The 15,307-nt window shown below is 40.7% G+C and overlaps 1 protein-coding gene across 1 annotated transcript; it reads right to left on the bottom strand.

Moving 5' to 3' along the window:
• Positions 1 to 4,457: 4,457 nt before the first annotated feature.
• Positions 4,458 to 14,980, bottom strand: LOC123774307 (heme-binding protein 1). Its single transcript, XM_045768459.2, has 7 exons — positions 14,806 to 14,980; positions 12,698 to 12,763; positions 11,763 to 11,834; positions 8,305 to 8,437; positions 6,177 to 6,351; positions 5,076 to 5,189; positions 4,458 to 4,844 (listed from the first exon to the last, which is right to left on the bottom strand). Exons 2-7 carry the CDS (start codon positions 12,761 to 12,763, stop codon positions 4,772 to 4,774), a joined length of 633 nt encoding a protein of 210 aa, XP_045624415.1. The 5' UTR covers positions 14,806 to 14,980; the 3' UTR covers positions 4,458 to 4,771.
• Positions 14,981 to 15,307: the final 327 nt, after the last annotated feature.

The raw sequence follows: 15,307 nt of genomic DNA, 5'->3' as shown, positions 1-15,307 counted from the left end.
CCCTAGGGTCGGGTAGGGAGGGTTAGGGACCTACCAGTGGCATTTCTGTTCCAGACATCTGGCAAATGTTCGATGCTTCTGGCCGCCCGTGTGAACTGCTGAATAATAAAAAAAGGTAAAAACACTTAATTGAATGAGATTATTTTTACGAATTGGGCAGACTTTTTTGGGTTATATTTCGGAAGAATTAGTACATGAGCTTGAAGCTTTTCACTCTTCTATCGTTGGGGATTTTCGTTGACGATACTGACCAGGTTTAACTCTATTCCATAATACCCGTTTGTGGGTTGGAACTATCAGATGGAGCCAACACATCGTTTGGATTATTATTTTGTGTTTCTCTTTCAACTCAGAAATTGCTGATAAAATTCTAGTCCCATCTCTCTCTTCCTCTCTCTCTCTCTCTCCCTCTCTCTCTCTCTCTCTCTCTCTCTCTCTCTCTCTCTCTCTCTCTCTCTCTCTCTCTCGTGCGCTCTCATATAATTTAATGTACGTCGACTACTGCATATAATTAAACGTTCAGATGCGGCCATTTTTTTGGATGTTCTAATTTACGATCGTTTTCCAACCTGTTTTTTCCGTATGTGTTGATATTACAAGCAAATGTGCAAATCGTACTCGAAAAAGCCGCATACGTGGATTTTAAATTGAGATCGCTGTGCTTAGTTCAGGGTGATATGTCCTCATTGGAATAAGTATTGGCAAATAACCTCATGATATTTTGAGAAAGATATAATGCCTCTAGGCATTATGGTTATTGTTTTCTTGTTTATTTTTCTGTTAATCATTTTATTTACAGTTTACATTATTTGCTTATCTATATTTTGTTCTGTCTTTCATCTATTGTTGTTCCTTTTATCATTATTGTATTAACAACTATATTTTAATATTCTGTAGAACAAGTCAATAGTTTATTGTTCCACAGAACATTGCTGACAATTCTATTGAATTGACAATGTTCCATCGAGAACTCAATTTATAACATAATTCCGAAGTACTCAAACCAATAAAAATAATATCTTCTTAATCTGTTGGATGGAGATTGAGTCTTTTCCTAAGCATCTTTATTGATTCTAAATCACAGTGGGTAAAGGAGGAAGTTCAATTCCTGAATTCAGGAGATTATTTCAGCTGTAATTGTTACTACAAAGACGAACTGATTGGTTGGAAAACGAAGTTACTTTCAGCTAATCATCTTGCTTGCTGGCCGTAAGCCCCTACATCAAAGAAATATTAATAGATTTATCATTGCTGGTAGCGAAGGATACCTTGTAACTAGATGGGAATTGCTATAATGTGTTCAGCTCTTTTACCGTATGACACACGTGACAAGTTGGGTGGGGCACATAATATGTGTCTGGGTGTGACATATATGTCAGCCTGTATCTGGGTGTGACACATATGTCAGCCTGTTTCAGGATGTCACAAAAACTCATGACAAAGAGTGACAAGATAACATATTCCTAGTTACTACCCAAACATCAAAGGAGACGACGAACACTCAAAGTTATCAATATTTTCAACACACAACACACCTTTAATTTTCTGGAGTGGTATCGCTGCTTCTTATAGAAATTTTCGAAGAAAAAGTTTGTAATTTGAAATAATATTCAAAGATATATCAAATGGTGCATTAGTTAACTTTGCGACCATTATAGACTTAATGGTAAACAAATAATTGACGAATAAAATGAGCTTATATGGTCACGGAATCTAAAGTTATTGTGGGAATTATACAAAATATATAGGTTTTTGGACATAGCCTGTAATAACCAAGTTTAGAAAAAGGATGTTAAAGCCTTCACAAACTGCTTCATAACCCCCGACTTCACTTACTGCTACATGACTACTGACTTCATTTACTCCCTCAGGACCATTGACTTCATCAACTGTACCACGACACCTGATCGATGTTTATTTAAATAAACTAAATTTGTCGACAATTATAAGTTATTGGTAAATATTTTAAAGCAAAGAACAAGATGTGCAAAATTGATCACAAGAGAAACAATTTTCTAAATGTTTTGAGAAGTTATTAATTGATGTTATTCATTTCCCTGTCTAATCTAGATTATCTAACTTAAGTAACACTACCTAATATAGATGATCTAGCTTAAGTAACAGTCCCAAACCTAGAATATCTAGCTTAATTAACAGTTTAACCTAGATTATCTAGCTTAAGTAACAGTTTAACCTAGATTATCTAGCTTAAGTAACAGTTTAACCTAGATTATCTAGCTTAAGTAACAGTCTAACCTAGATTATCTAGCTTAGGTAACGCTGCCAAGTCAATAATTGAAGTTATGTAACATTGCTTAATCTAGATTACCTGGCTTACGTCACACTGCATACTCTAGATAACATTGGATAATACCTCTTCCTTGGCTAGATAACAGCTAAAATAACCCCCACGTATTCTTCTTAACAGCTAAAATAACGCCACCTGATTTTAACCTCATTTCAACCACTGCGTTGACCACGAAAAATACAGACAATAATAATTATGCACATTAGCGCCATGTTGAATTCAGAGCCATAAGATCCATCTTTCTATTATTTATATTTACGATGTCTGAAACTATTGATCAATAGTTAAAAGCTATCTAAAAAAACTTAAATACCTTTAAATTATTGCCCTTTTGCGAAGATGAGGCAGGGAATATCTATTTCTTCTTATTATATCAGTGTAGAATTGTAATACCACGTTCTGTTTTAATCTAGAGACATATATACCTAAAAATGTCTTAGTATCTACGGTGACAATTCCATTGTTACTAATTAATTATCAGAGATAGCAAGCCTGTATATATATATATATATATATATATATATATATATATATATATATATATATATATATATATATATATATATATATATATATATATATATAATTAAGGCTTGTGTCGAGGTTACCGCATGGTTGAACTACTGACCCTCCCCAGGATTGAACCCCACAGCAGTTGACTAACTCCCTGGTACCTACTTATTGCTAAGTCAACAGTAAAGGTGTATGGAAACGTTCCCTAACCATTTCAATCCTGGCATGAAATCAAACCCAGGATTCCGGAATGCGAGTGAATACGTAGCCACCTCAGCTACGAGAAATATTAAAATCCCTTTTGGTAGTCATGATCCTAACATGAGGATCACTGTTCTCCCAACGGCGAGTTAAATGGACGGTTGACTTTGCATATTAACTTCTAAATGAGTTCCTGAGAAGTGTGAAGCCTTTGTGGGGGGCTTCTCCCTGGGAAACTCATACACGCCCGACCATTCCTGTGTGTTCAGTCCGCGCTACAAACTGTTGACTTTACTGAAATTTTTAATATTAAGCGCAGGTGTGAGCGCCAGGGTAGAATACCCGATTTGCGGGATATGCTGAGACGTCGACTCTGAAGGAACGGAAGGGGAGAATTTAGACGACCTACAACAGTAAGAACAGTAACAGGACAGAAGAGACTGAACGGGAGAAGGCAACAGAACAGACGACACAACGGGAGGGAAAGCAACAGAACAGACGCCCCACAACAGGAAGAAAGGCAACAGTACAGACGCCCCACAACAGGAAGAAAGGGAACAGAACAGACGCTCCACAACAGGAAGAAAGGCAACAGTACAGACGCCCCACAACAGGAAGAAAGGGAACAGAACAGACGCCCCACAACAGAAAGAAAGGCAACAGTACAGACACCCTACAACAGGAGGAAAAGCAACAGTACAGACGCCCCACAACAGGAAGAAAGGCAACAGTGCAGACGTCCCACAACAGGAAGAAAGGCAACAGTACAGACGTCCCACAACAGGAGGAAAAGCAACAGAACAGACGCCCCACAACAGGAGGAAAGGCAACAGTACAGACGACTGTGTCACCACACAACAGTATGCCTGCCATTGGGAACCTTGACTGAGGTTTATGAAACACAAAAGAAAGAAAGCAAGTAGTTCAGTCCCCCTACAATCAACGAGGGAACAGATTAGCTGTTCCATAATCTGCAGATAAGACGAGAGATACTTCCCAGTATATTTGCAGCTATGAGACACAGTTGCTGTCTCTACGGTTCGCCTGTTATACAATAGCTGATGTATCGTTGTTAATCGATTGTATAATAGTCGGTGAAAATTATTTGCAATATCAGGTGCAAAATCACATTCGATATGTGGTGGTTAAACGACAAAAGGCCTTTAGAAAATTCTTTTACATATTAGACAATGCTGCTTAATGCATTTGTGCTGTAATTAAGAGCGATTGCACTAATCAATAATTGATTATCTCCAACTGCCTCTTCTTTTTGTGGGATTTATAAACATTTTCAGTATAAAGAGTAATATAAATGTTTTGGACTAGGGACTGGAATTTTATCAGTAAAATTCTTCCCATTTATCTTTATCTCTCACTGAAGTGCTACAAGAGTTACGTTAATATATCAGCAATTAAGGGCAATCATGTATGTAAACTCTTTGCTAAAACTTTATTTTGAAATTTCGGTTTTGTGATCTAAAATTACCAATTAAGTAGACTATGAGTTTCCTTATGGTGCTGTAGTTTGCAATGAACAAGATTACAGAAATGTTGGCGAGGTTTACATGTGTTACAGTTTTCTGTACCTGAATAGGCCAATGTGTGTGTGTGTGTGTGTGTGTGTGTGTGTGTGTGTGTGTGTGTGTGTGTGTGTGTGTGTGTGTGTGTGTGTGTGTGTGTGCGCGTGAGAGCGCAGCATTGCGAGAAGACAGAAGCGTAAACTGGTCAGAGGTCATCCGGAAGCTGGAGTTACCCCCTCGTAAAGACGTACCAGACCTCGTTTCGTCTGTTGAGCTTCTTCATCGGAGGATCGTACATGGCACTGTCAAAAATGAAAGAACTGAACTCAAATATTCCCATTCCAGCTTCAGCAAATTCTGCAATTAAATTGTCATTCCAAACTTATTTGTTAATTAGTAGAGCGAATGGGTATATTTGTATTAGTTTTTAACACTCACTCGCCTCACACACTCACTTCCTTACTCCTTCATTCTCACCCATCACTCTCAGCCTCTCACTCTCATCCCCCTCACTCTCAACCCCTCACTCTCACCCATAGTGACGTGAAGTGTCTACAGTTTCCTCTCCATGCTTCTGCAGGTCGGCTATAAGCTTCTTCCTCTCTGCCTCCCACTCGCTCAGCGTCATCACCAGGCCTCCGAAGGTCCTGTTGAACACATCTCGTTAACTGTAAGTGGCTGTCATGGGCCTAGTTAGGCCTACCATGTGCTTAGAGTGATGGTTATAAGCAGTCAGTCATTGGGATGAGGGGGAGTTGGCTGTCAGGGAACGTACTGTCAATCAAAGGGAGGTGTTGGCTGTCATGGCAGGATACTGTCAATCAAGGAGTGGTGTTGGCTGTCATTTCAGGATACTGTCAATCAAGGAGTGGTGTTGGCTGTCATGGCAGGATACTGTCAATCAAGGAGTGGTGTTGGCTGTCATGGAAAGATACTGTCAATATAGGGATGGCGTTGGAAATCATAGCAGGATACTGTCAATTAACGGGAGGGATTTGGCTGTCAGGAGAGGATACTATCAATCAAGGGGGGGCGTTGGCTGTCAGCAACAGCCACCAGCATTAATGGGGTAATATTGAATATCCAGATTAAATGCTATCTGTTAATGGGACATAATTACTCGCAATAATGTGATAACAATGAAAGACTAGAGCTCCGTTTTGACTTCTTATGAGAAAAGTGTTGCATGTTGACAAAAAGTTGATTATGCCCTTGTAAGTGTGTGTGACGGGTGGAACGAGGTTAGCTGTCCATCTGATCCTCGAGTTCTCACAACGCCGCCAAAATGACGTATTAAATTGCCGGAATCTAACCTTACCAAGGACCCACGAATGGACAACATAACAAACCATCAATTTTCCGAACCACTATTGATTTACAGTACGTCATATTTTGCCCTTTGGGGATTTATAGTCAGAATACGATGTACTATTCGTGAGGATAGGTTAGTGCCTGTGATCACGACCAACAGGGAGGAGAGGCTTCGTAGCTCACGAAAGAAGCCTACGAAAGCAATTAGGTTGTTATTCAAGGTAAACATTCCCCCAATAAGTCTCAAGTAAGAAGTATAGGGACTGTACTTACTGTAATACTGTAATAATATATATAATTATAATTATAGGGGGCTCCCTCACCGAGCAGCGAGTCTAAGCCGAGGGCGATCTTCGATGTAAACACTCTGGTCTGAGGGCATGGGCGGGTCTTGTTGATGGGCGGCCGGGAGGTAGAAGCAGGTCTGGCACCTCTTCTGGCTACCCTCATACTCCTCGTCCAGTAAGGTCACCGGAGCTGTCATATTCATCTCCAGGCCTGGCGAGGTGTGGATACCAAGATTAGGGACGATAATGATGAATCAAACCCAATATAAACTCGGTGCATATTCATGTAAGGTTAATGTTAGTGAACCTAATCTATGTTTAAGGATCAGAATCACCGCTTAGCATTCAGATTATGTTAGGGATCAAAAGTATTTCTTAATGTTGCTAATGTTGACCTTGTCCATGCAACACAACAATACTTATAGCACACAGTGTTACGAACCCAAGCCCAGCGTCCGAGCACGGAGCAGTGACGACCGCGCCATCTGTGGGTCAGCTCCTGAAACCCCCTCCAAATGGACGACGCCACCTAGTGAGGACGAGATATACTGGCCACAAGGGCTAGTTTCCCGTCCTGATCTGCTCATAACACAGCCGCTTCTGACCTCTGGTGAGGTGACGCTTAGACAGCAAGGCCATCTATGGAGTGGATAGGTGGGCGTTCGTGTCTAAGCCTGTAAGTAAGGTGCCCTAGAGTGTCCCTATTACTGATGACGTGTCTGATTACACAGTCGACCTGGGACTGCTGTAAATAACGTTAGATCAGTCTACCCAAGGCAGTCGAAGAGTCTCCACGTGTTTGCTGCAGCAGCTGTGAGTCACCCACCTCCCCCCCCCCCCCGGATGAACACTGTGGTGATAGCCTGCCTGTGACGTGGCAGTTGAGGGATTGTCGTACCCGAGGCTGACTGGTGGAGACGCATAACCACTGGGGTGTTGTGGTGAGGAGAGTGATCTGTGGGATCACACGAGGCTCCTGACTAGGGCTCACTACCCTAGTATCGGTCGTGGAGTGGCCTACGCAGCGTTGCTGATTGGAACCTGCCAGCTACAGGCTGGATTTGTGGTTGATGGCCTCCACGACGGTGCCCCAGTGGAACTGTGATTTGGCTGGCCTGTGGCCAGGGTAGACTCAAGAGAATCGAAGGATTCATCGTGAGGACACAAGAGGACCAAGGGCTTAGCATCGTTGAGCACCGTGAACGTCCAGAGTCTTCAGAGGAAGACCACGTTGTATATAATAGTGTTTATACCTCCCCCGTGTGATAAGATATATATTATTTATGGTGATGGTGACAATTATATTATTAAGTTTTTGCCTTTGTCTCCCTTCCCCTTTAATTTACTTGCGTTACGGAGCTCACCCCTTGAAAGCCACTTCTAGCTTGGGGCCGGATACCCAAACTCTACGACTACGCAGAAAGAACCCGGTTGCGACCTAATAGGTCCGTAAAATAGAGAAATTACATTAACGGGATATATATCAAAGAACAAATCGACAAAAGCTATGATGAGGGTTCGAACCTATGCACTGAGTGTTACTAGACGCGCTCTAGTCAACCGTACCACGACATAGTAAAATAAAATCTTTTACCATGGGTGGGATTACTTATGGTAATCCTGGCATTGAAATAATCAGTGCTTATATTGTCTACATAAATAATTTATTCAAGCAGTACTCTAACACCTAATTTTGAAAAGATTTGCATTAAGATTTACGACTGAAAACGTTTTTTTTAATTCACTTGAATTCTTGCACATGCAACTACTGAAATAACAATGAGACTACATTGGAACTAGCTCAATGTGTCCTTCCCTCACCCCCCCCCCCACCACTATCTGATTAAACTTCCCAGCGTGGACCACTTTGTCACTCATATATCTGGAGATAGTTATCTTGAGATGATTTCGGGGCTTAGTGTCCCCGCAGCCAGGTCCTCGACCCGGCCTCCACCCCCAGGAAGCAGCCCGTGACAGCTGACTAACTCCCCGGTACCTATTTATTGCTAGATAACAGGAGCAACAGGGTGAAAGAAACTCTGCCCATTGTTTCTCGCCGGCGCCTGGGATCGAACCCGGGACCACAGGATCACGCGACCAGTGTTCTGTCGGCTCAGCCGCCGGCTCATATACCACAGAACTCAAGCTAATTTAAAAGACTTACCTTTAGAGTTCTCGCCGGAGATGTAGTGGTAGAGAGCCCAGAACATCTTCATTGCGTCCTTAGGGTGAGGCTTCGCCACGATGACTTCCGAACACACCCACTTGGTCTGTTCGTACACCCTCACTTCGTACGTCTGAACACACCAAGACAGATTGGTCGTTAGGGTGCGTGGCATAATGTTATTACACTGCTAATGTTAAATATTTTCAGTGATTAAAGTTCAGCTCCAATACACACATACTTTGTCTAAATTTCAAAACGTTTTACCCGTACCCAATACGTACGTTGCCAATTTAATATGATAAGAACCTGCGCTTTTCTTTGTATTATTATGAACACATTTTCGTGTGTGTTGCGTCTTGTTCCCAGGATGTGGTTTGGAATGGGGCTAGAGGTCTTCGAACCCTTAAGGGGCTATTAAGACCAGAAAGTATATTTTAGAATTGAAAATAGTCTAGAACTAAAGTAAACTCTCAGTGATTATATATATACTGAGAAATGAGAAATAGGGTAAACCTTCTGTCTATAAGACGCGTCCTAGGCGACAGAGGCGATGGAGACCAGATCGATCGGGAAGACACTAACTATATGAACGAACTGTCATCACTTTGTTGTTAGAGGCGTTTCTAAAGTGACTCAGTATACTAGTTTACATTCTAGTGTCATAGGTGAAGTTCAATAAGAATTACATTTTCCAACAATACGTCGCAATCATAAATTTGAGCATGTAGGGATCCTGAAAAAAAATATTCCTTTTGAAACCACGTGATACAAACATCACGTGGTTTGGATTTCCTGTAGACTGTGTTTTGTGAGGTCAGCTGAGAGTCGCAAATGTCTGCCATTTCTGTCAAACAAAAGCTTCGTTTTATACCAAATAAACCTTGTGTTTTTTCTTAAAAATTATAATGGAATGATCCTTAAAATGTAATGGCATGAGATTGCTGGGGATATGATACCATTTGAGCTCTTCAAAGACCCTCTAGCTAAAGACGAAGCTTTGCGAACGGTCCCCTTTGCCAAGGGTGGGAATGCCTGAACAGTTTTCATACCCTATAGTGGCTCGTTCGATCCTCATAGGATCGAACCGAGGGTGGGACTGTATATACGATCCTCATAGCCGAGCTGGAGGCAATCCGGATGATCCCCATAGTCGAGGGTAAGTATGGCCGTATTGTCCCCATCGGAATGAGTGGGGATATCCGGAGTCTCCCCATTGTTAATGGCGGGGGTGTTCGTTTAGTTCCCATAGCCATATGTGTGGGACTGTTCGAACGCTACCATGACGTATTCCATCGAAAGGCAGTACCTTAATGCAACTGCCCCACATATGGCTACAATATGTATCTCGACTGTCGCACATATGGCTACAATATGTACCTCGACTGTCCCACATATTGCAACAGTTTTGAGGCCGACTACACTACATGTTACCTGAATAATATACCATGACTGTCCCTATATTTCCCCAATATATACTCCAACTGCCCTACATATTACTCCAATATGTACCCCGACTACCCCTCGTACTGCAACAGGATATAAAGTTTCAATTATAGATCCTATCATTCACTTGCCTGAGCTTCGCGGCAGAAGTGAGCGAGTCCCCCTCCATAATTCTCTTTCTGCACCATTTTCTTTTGTAGCCCAAATTCTCATTTGCTTATATCATGACCTAATATTTTGTTGTTTTTGTTTTGCAAAATATTTAACATTTGTTATATTTCTTATTGTAATTTTATTTTGCATTATATATATATTTCATGTTTCATTACTTATGTGTCTTTATATTTCTTTATATTTATTTACATAAATAGTTATATTACTTATATTTACTTAAATATACATTTATTTATATTAATATAAATATTTATTTATATTTATATAAATAATTTTTTATTTACATTTATGTTGAGAAATTTACTGTTCAATTAGTGTAACCAATTTATTTCCAATTAGTAGTTGCTATTTTTATTAGCTTTTTCTCCATGTCTGTTAAGTCAACATACGTTGATTCGCTCCTCGCTTTACTTAGTTGTGTTTATTAGAATCTAATAGTTTTAAAAAATGTGAAAGGGGTTTTCAACACACCCTGCTCCCTCTCTCTCTCTCTCTCTCTCTCTCTCTCTCTCTCTCTCTCCTAATACTCGCCAGTTTTCTGACAGACAAATATCGACTTGTGAATTGCACCGTTAGAGGGAATTACCCAGTTCCCTCCCTTATCTTTGTCTCTCTCTCTCTCTCTCTCTCTCTCTCTCTCTCTCTCTCTCTCATGCATTAATCTCTCCTAGCGTTTCTCCCTTCCCTTCTTCTACCACCAGTATACTCCAGTAGAGATATTGGCAGTAAACATCACTACACTCCTTTCATCATCCGCTTTTGCCCCATCTCCTGCCTTCTGGCTGTGTTTGGCTCGGTGATAAAATGTATTATACCTGAACTATTTAAAACAGTTTTGATGGAAGGTTGGACAAGTGAATGTTTTTTCCCTGTTCATATTTCTCGTTTTTTCGTGTAAAAAATATCTAGCAGATAACCTTTTCTTTAACGCTGATATATCATTCATTACTCTGGAACTATTGGTCTTTATTCATTCCCCCCTAGCACAATAAACATGTTCAATACGTGAAAATTCTCAGGTGCAACCACCATTTTCAAGTAAAGTTAAACTTTCTTAATGCCACCACCATCAATAAGGGCATGACTTTTTCCCAAGTTTAACCACCATTTCTGTGAAAGGAAACTTTCTTAATGCAACCACCATCAATGAGGGTATGAGTTTTCCCAATTGCAACCACCATACTCACGTATACGAATTTTCTTAAAGACAATCACAGTTCTCAAGTGCATATGAGTCTTCCTAAGTGCAACCATCATGCACTTGAGTGAATGAAGGTAAAGAACCTTCTACACTGTATGAGTCTTCGTTAGTGTTGCAACCTTGCTCGAACGGGAGACTTATTAAGGGAAATTCTTTCCTGGCAGTTACTTACCTATACATATAGCTTTCCAACAGGGCATTACGGTACGCTTAAGATAGTGTTAACATTATGCAGAGCATAAATGTCTTTTCCCATTCTCCTGCACAGCTCACGTAGCTTTCCAGAGTAATCACTTTCTTGCATTCATATTACTCAGAATTGATAGCTTCCACGAATATTTTTTTTCAGTCCAACTGACTGAAAGACTATCTTCCCTAATCAGAAGCGTTCAAACCTAGATATCCAATCTAACCAATCACAGCTGATATTCATCTTGCCATCAATTCCGCAATATTTCGTTGCCTTTAATTCCCTGGAGCATCACAATTTTCACGCTGCATTTTTCCCTAAGCACTTTCACCAACGACATGGTCTGCACTCAGACATACGCAGTCACTCATTCTTTTGAGTGCAAACTGTCTCGTCCAGTCATGATTCCTTCACTCGTATCCCAAGACTGAAGACAAAGGGATTTACCTCAGCATCTTTGATGACGGTATAAGGTGCGACCTCTGAAGGATGCTCGTCCATCCCACCGAAGAAATCCGCCTGAGAGAGATTGACAAAACTGCTATAGAAATAAAATATTCAATAATCGGCTAATCTTATTTTAAGGCATTTATTTGTATTATATTGTTATCTATGGATATCATTGGGCTTTGAATATTTTTAAGTCGGTGAGAAAGTTTGTTTGCTACATATATTCCTGAAAATTGAAAGGTATCAATTATCAATTATTAAGAGAAAACACTAAACCATTACGACTATATAGCACTTGGAACGGATGAGGATAAGGATTTAGGGAAGGACGGAAGGAAGGAATGGTGCCCAACCACTTGGACGATTGGGGATTGAACAGTGACCTGTAAGACGCGAGACCGTCTCTCTACCATCTAACCTAAGTTGTTGGGCACGATTTCTTCCCTCCGTTCTATGGTGTTAACTCCACAAACATAAGGTTGCTGTGCTACTACTAATGATAGTAGAACTGTTTCTATTGTTGTTTCTGCTGTGGTCGCTGCTGATGCTGTTAATAATATTTCTCAAGATTCTTCTGCTGTGACGGATGCTATTGCTGCTCTGGACACTGTCCCTGCTGCTGCTACTGATGCTGTTCCTAATCTTAGCACTCTCTCTCTCTGATGATACTATTTTAGCTACTGCTGCTTACATTACCTCTGTGGCTTCAAATACTGACGAAGTTTAAGCTTTCAACAAAACAACAGCAACAAACTGAATTACAAATGTAACTATTCCTTCCATCACAACTAATACTGAAGCTTCTTCAGCTTCTGCATTTCTCGTGCTTCTGTTACTTGGGTCACTGCACTGTTTAACAACCTCAGCTTCAACTGCTTGACCAATCTATTCCCTTCTGTTAAAGTAAAACAATATATTTTCCACAGTCTTACCTCCGGAGCAGCCTGACAGCTGGTGGCAGCGAGCCCAAACACCAGTGTCAACACTACGACTCTCATCTGGTAAAAGAAAAGTCAGGATTCAGGCCAATATGAGGGAATTATCAAGAGAAACGCTTAGCAAATATCACAATAGTTTATATGGAAGAGATATAAGCACAGGATGCTTAATAAGAGATAGGATCAAAGACAGGTAAGTAACCACTATGGACCATCGGGAAGCAAACACCGACCTGCAGGCAAGTGGAAAGTTCAGGAGTATTAATGTTAAATGCTTATTAAATTCACAAGGCATTGATGGAAAGATGAGTGGCTTCCTAGACAACGATTTACAAACATCTAGATGAGAAACATGAGAACGAATAAGATAATTTACGAAGAGGAAACCAGGCTAAGGGAGTCCGTAATATCCGAAACCTAAATCTATACAACTGTATGTTGTATAGATTTAGGAGGTTGAGCTTCAGCTCTTTGGTCCCTCCTCATATTTTTGTCTGTCTGCCCACGGTTTGAGGTCACACGCCTGGTATTAGCTTCATTAAACTTTCCTGGACTTTCGGTGATTATATGGAGAGTTATAGGAGGTGGGGGTCGGGCTCCATGCCACACCCCCCTTCATGGGGCCAAGCTCCCATGTTCTATCTTCAAAGTCGGTGGATGTTAAATGTGAAGGGCTGAGTCCATAGACTTTAACAGTTGTTTAGATATTTGTTTTCCTATATTAACACGTACACCCAGGGTTCAGGATGCAGATTTGCATTTTGTTTGCAACCTTATAGTTACAAGTACAGTGATGGAGATATAGTGTAGGAAAAATGGTTACAGTGATGGTGGGAGACAGAGAAGGTGGGTGAGGGTGAAGATGGGGGTATGGGGGAGTGTGTGGTAGATGGGGGGAGTGTGTGGGGGGGACCTGGACACCATGTCGACCCGGGAAACGCTTGGTAACCCCTCGTCTAGTATTATATACAATAATTCAGAGCGAAAATCCCCATCATTGGTAATTCCTTGCAAATGCAACAGTATAGTCATTTCTACTTACAACATGCACCATTAAACGTCCACAGTCGTCTATAGCAGCAGCAAAAAAATCCCAAGGGCATGGGTGTACGCAACACATTGACGAAGTATGAGGTGTATGCAACCTTGATTACCATTGAATCCCTGACCTTGATTACGTCAAAGGTGTACACAACACCTTGCTAAAGTCAGGAGAGCAAACAATTCCTTGATCAAGCCTCATGGGGCCTCGTAGCCTGGTGGATAGCGCAGGACTCGTAATTCTGTGGCGCGGGTTCGATTCCCGCACGAGGCAGAAACAAATGGGCAAAGTTTCTTTCACCAGGAATGCCCCTGTTACATAGCAGTAAATAAGTACCTGGGAGTTAGTCAGCTGTCACGGGCTGCTTCCTAGGGGTGGAGGCCTGGTCGAGGATATATATATATATATATATATATATATATATGTCGTACCTAGTAGCCAGAACTCACTTTTTGGCCTACTATTCAAGGCCCGATTTGCCTAATAAGCCAAGTTTTCCTGAATTAATATATTTTTTCTAATTTTTTTCTTATGAAATGATAAAGCTACCCATTTCATTATGTATGAGGTCAATTTTTTTTTATTGGAGTTAAAATTAACGTAGATATATGACCGAACCTAACCAACCCTACCTAACCTAACCTAACCTATCTTCATAGGTTAGGTTTGGTTAGGTAGCCGAAAAAGTTAGGTTAGGTTAGGTTAGGTAGGTTAGGTAGTCGAAAAACAAATAATTCATGAAAACTTGGCTTATTAGGCAAATCGGGCCTTGCATAGTAGGCTGAGAAGTGCGTTCTGGCTACTAGGTACGACATATATATATATATATATATATATATATATATATATATATATATATATATATATATATATATATATATATACATACATATAATCTTGTTAACCCCTAACTTCCATGGAAGCTAATAAATGATAAGAAAATTTGAAAAAAATACCAACATCAAAACGACCTTGATTATTTTGATTGGTGAATAACATATGGATATTATAAAGAATTCCGTTTATACAGACGCTTGAAGAGTCTAGTTCAATTACTTACCTTGCGAGTCTATGTAGGAAACGCAGGAGGACACTGTTGTTGTTATAGATTCAGCTACTTAGAACAAGTTCTCAGTTCTTGTTCTACTCAGAACAAGCTACTCAGAACAGAACAAGTAGCACGAGCTATGGTGAGCCCGTAGTGGACTTACCTGGCACAGAAGCAGTGCTGTGTGTATGCCTGTGTTGCCTTATATATACAGAGATTGTTCTCCCTCTGGCCCTATACCTCCTCACTAATGCATTGTCCTCCGCTTCCTTCCCCTCAGGCGGGATCTCGAGGTCCTTCCTGTGTGCAAACTGAAAATTGTATTGAATTAAATGGAAACTTGCACGAACACACGCACACACACAATTGTTCAGCGCAGTCAGCTCTAAACCAAGAGGTCCCGAGTTCGATTCCCGACAAGGTCAATATGTTCGGGTATATTTTGTTACACTTGATGATTATTAACTAGCTGTAAATAGGTATCTAAGACATAGGCGACAGATGGGGACTGCAA

This window comes from Procambarus clarkii, chromosome 61, assembly GCF_040958095.1.
Source record: "Procambarus clarkii isolate CNS0578487 chromosome 61, FALCON_Pclarkii_2.0, whole genome shotgun sequence".
Classification (NCBI taxonomy): Eukaryota; Metazoa; Arthropoda; class Malacostraca; order Decapoda; family Cambaridae; genus Procambarus; species Procambarus clarkii.
Note: the sequence above shows the minus strand (reverse complement) of the source record. Positions and strands in the feature narration are given on the sequence as shown.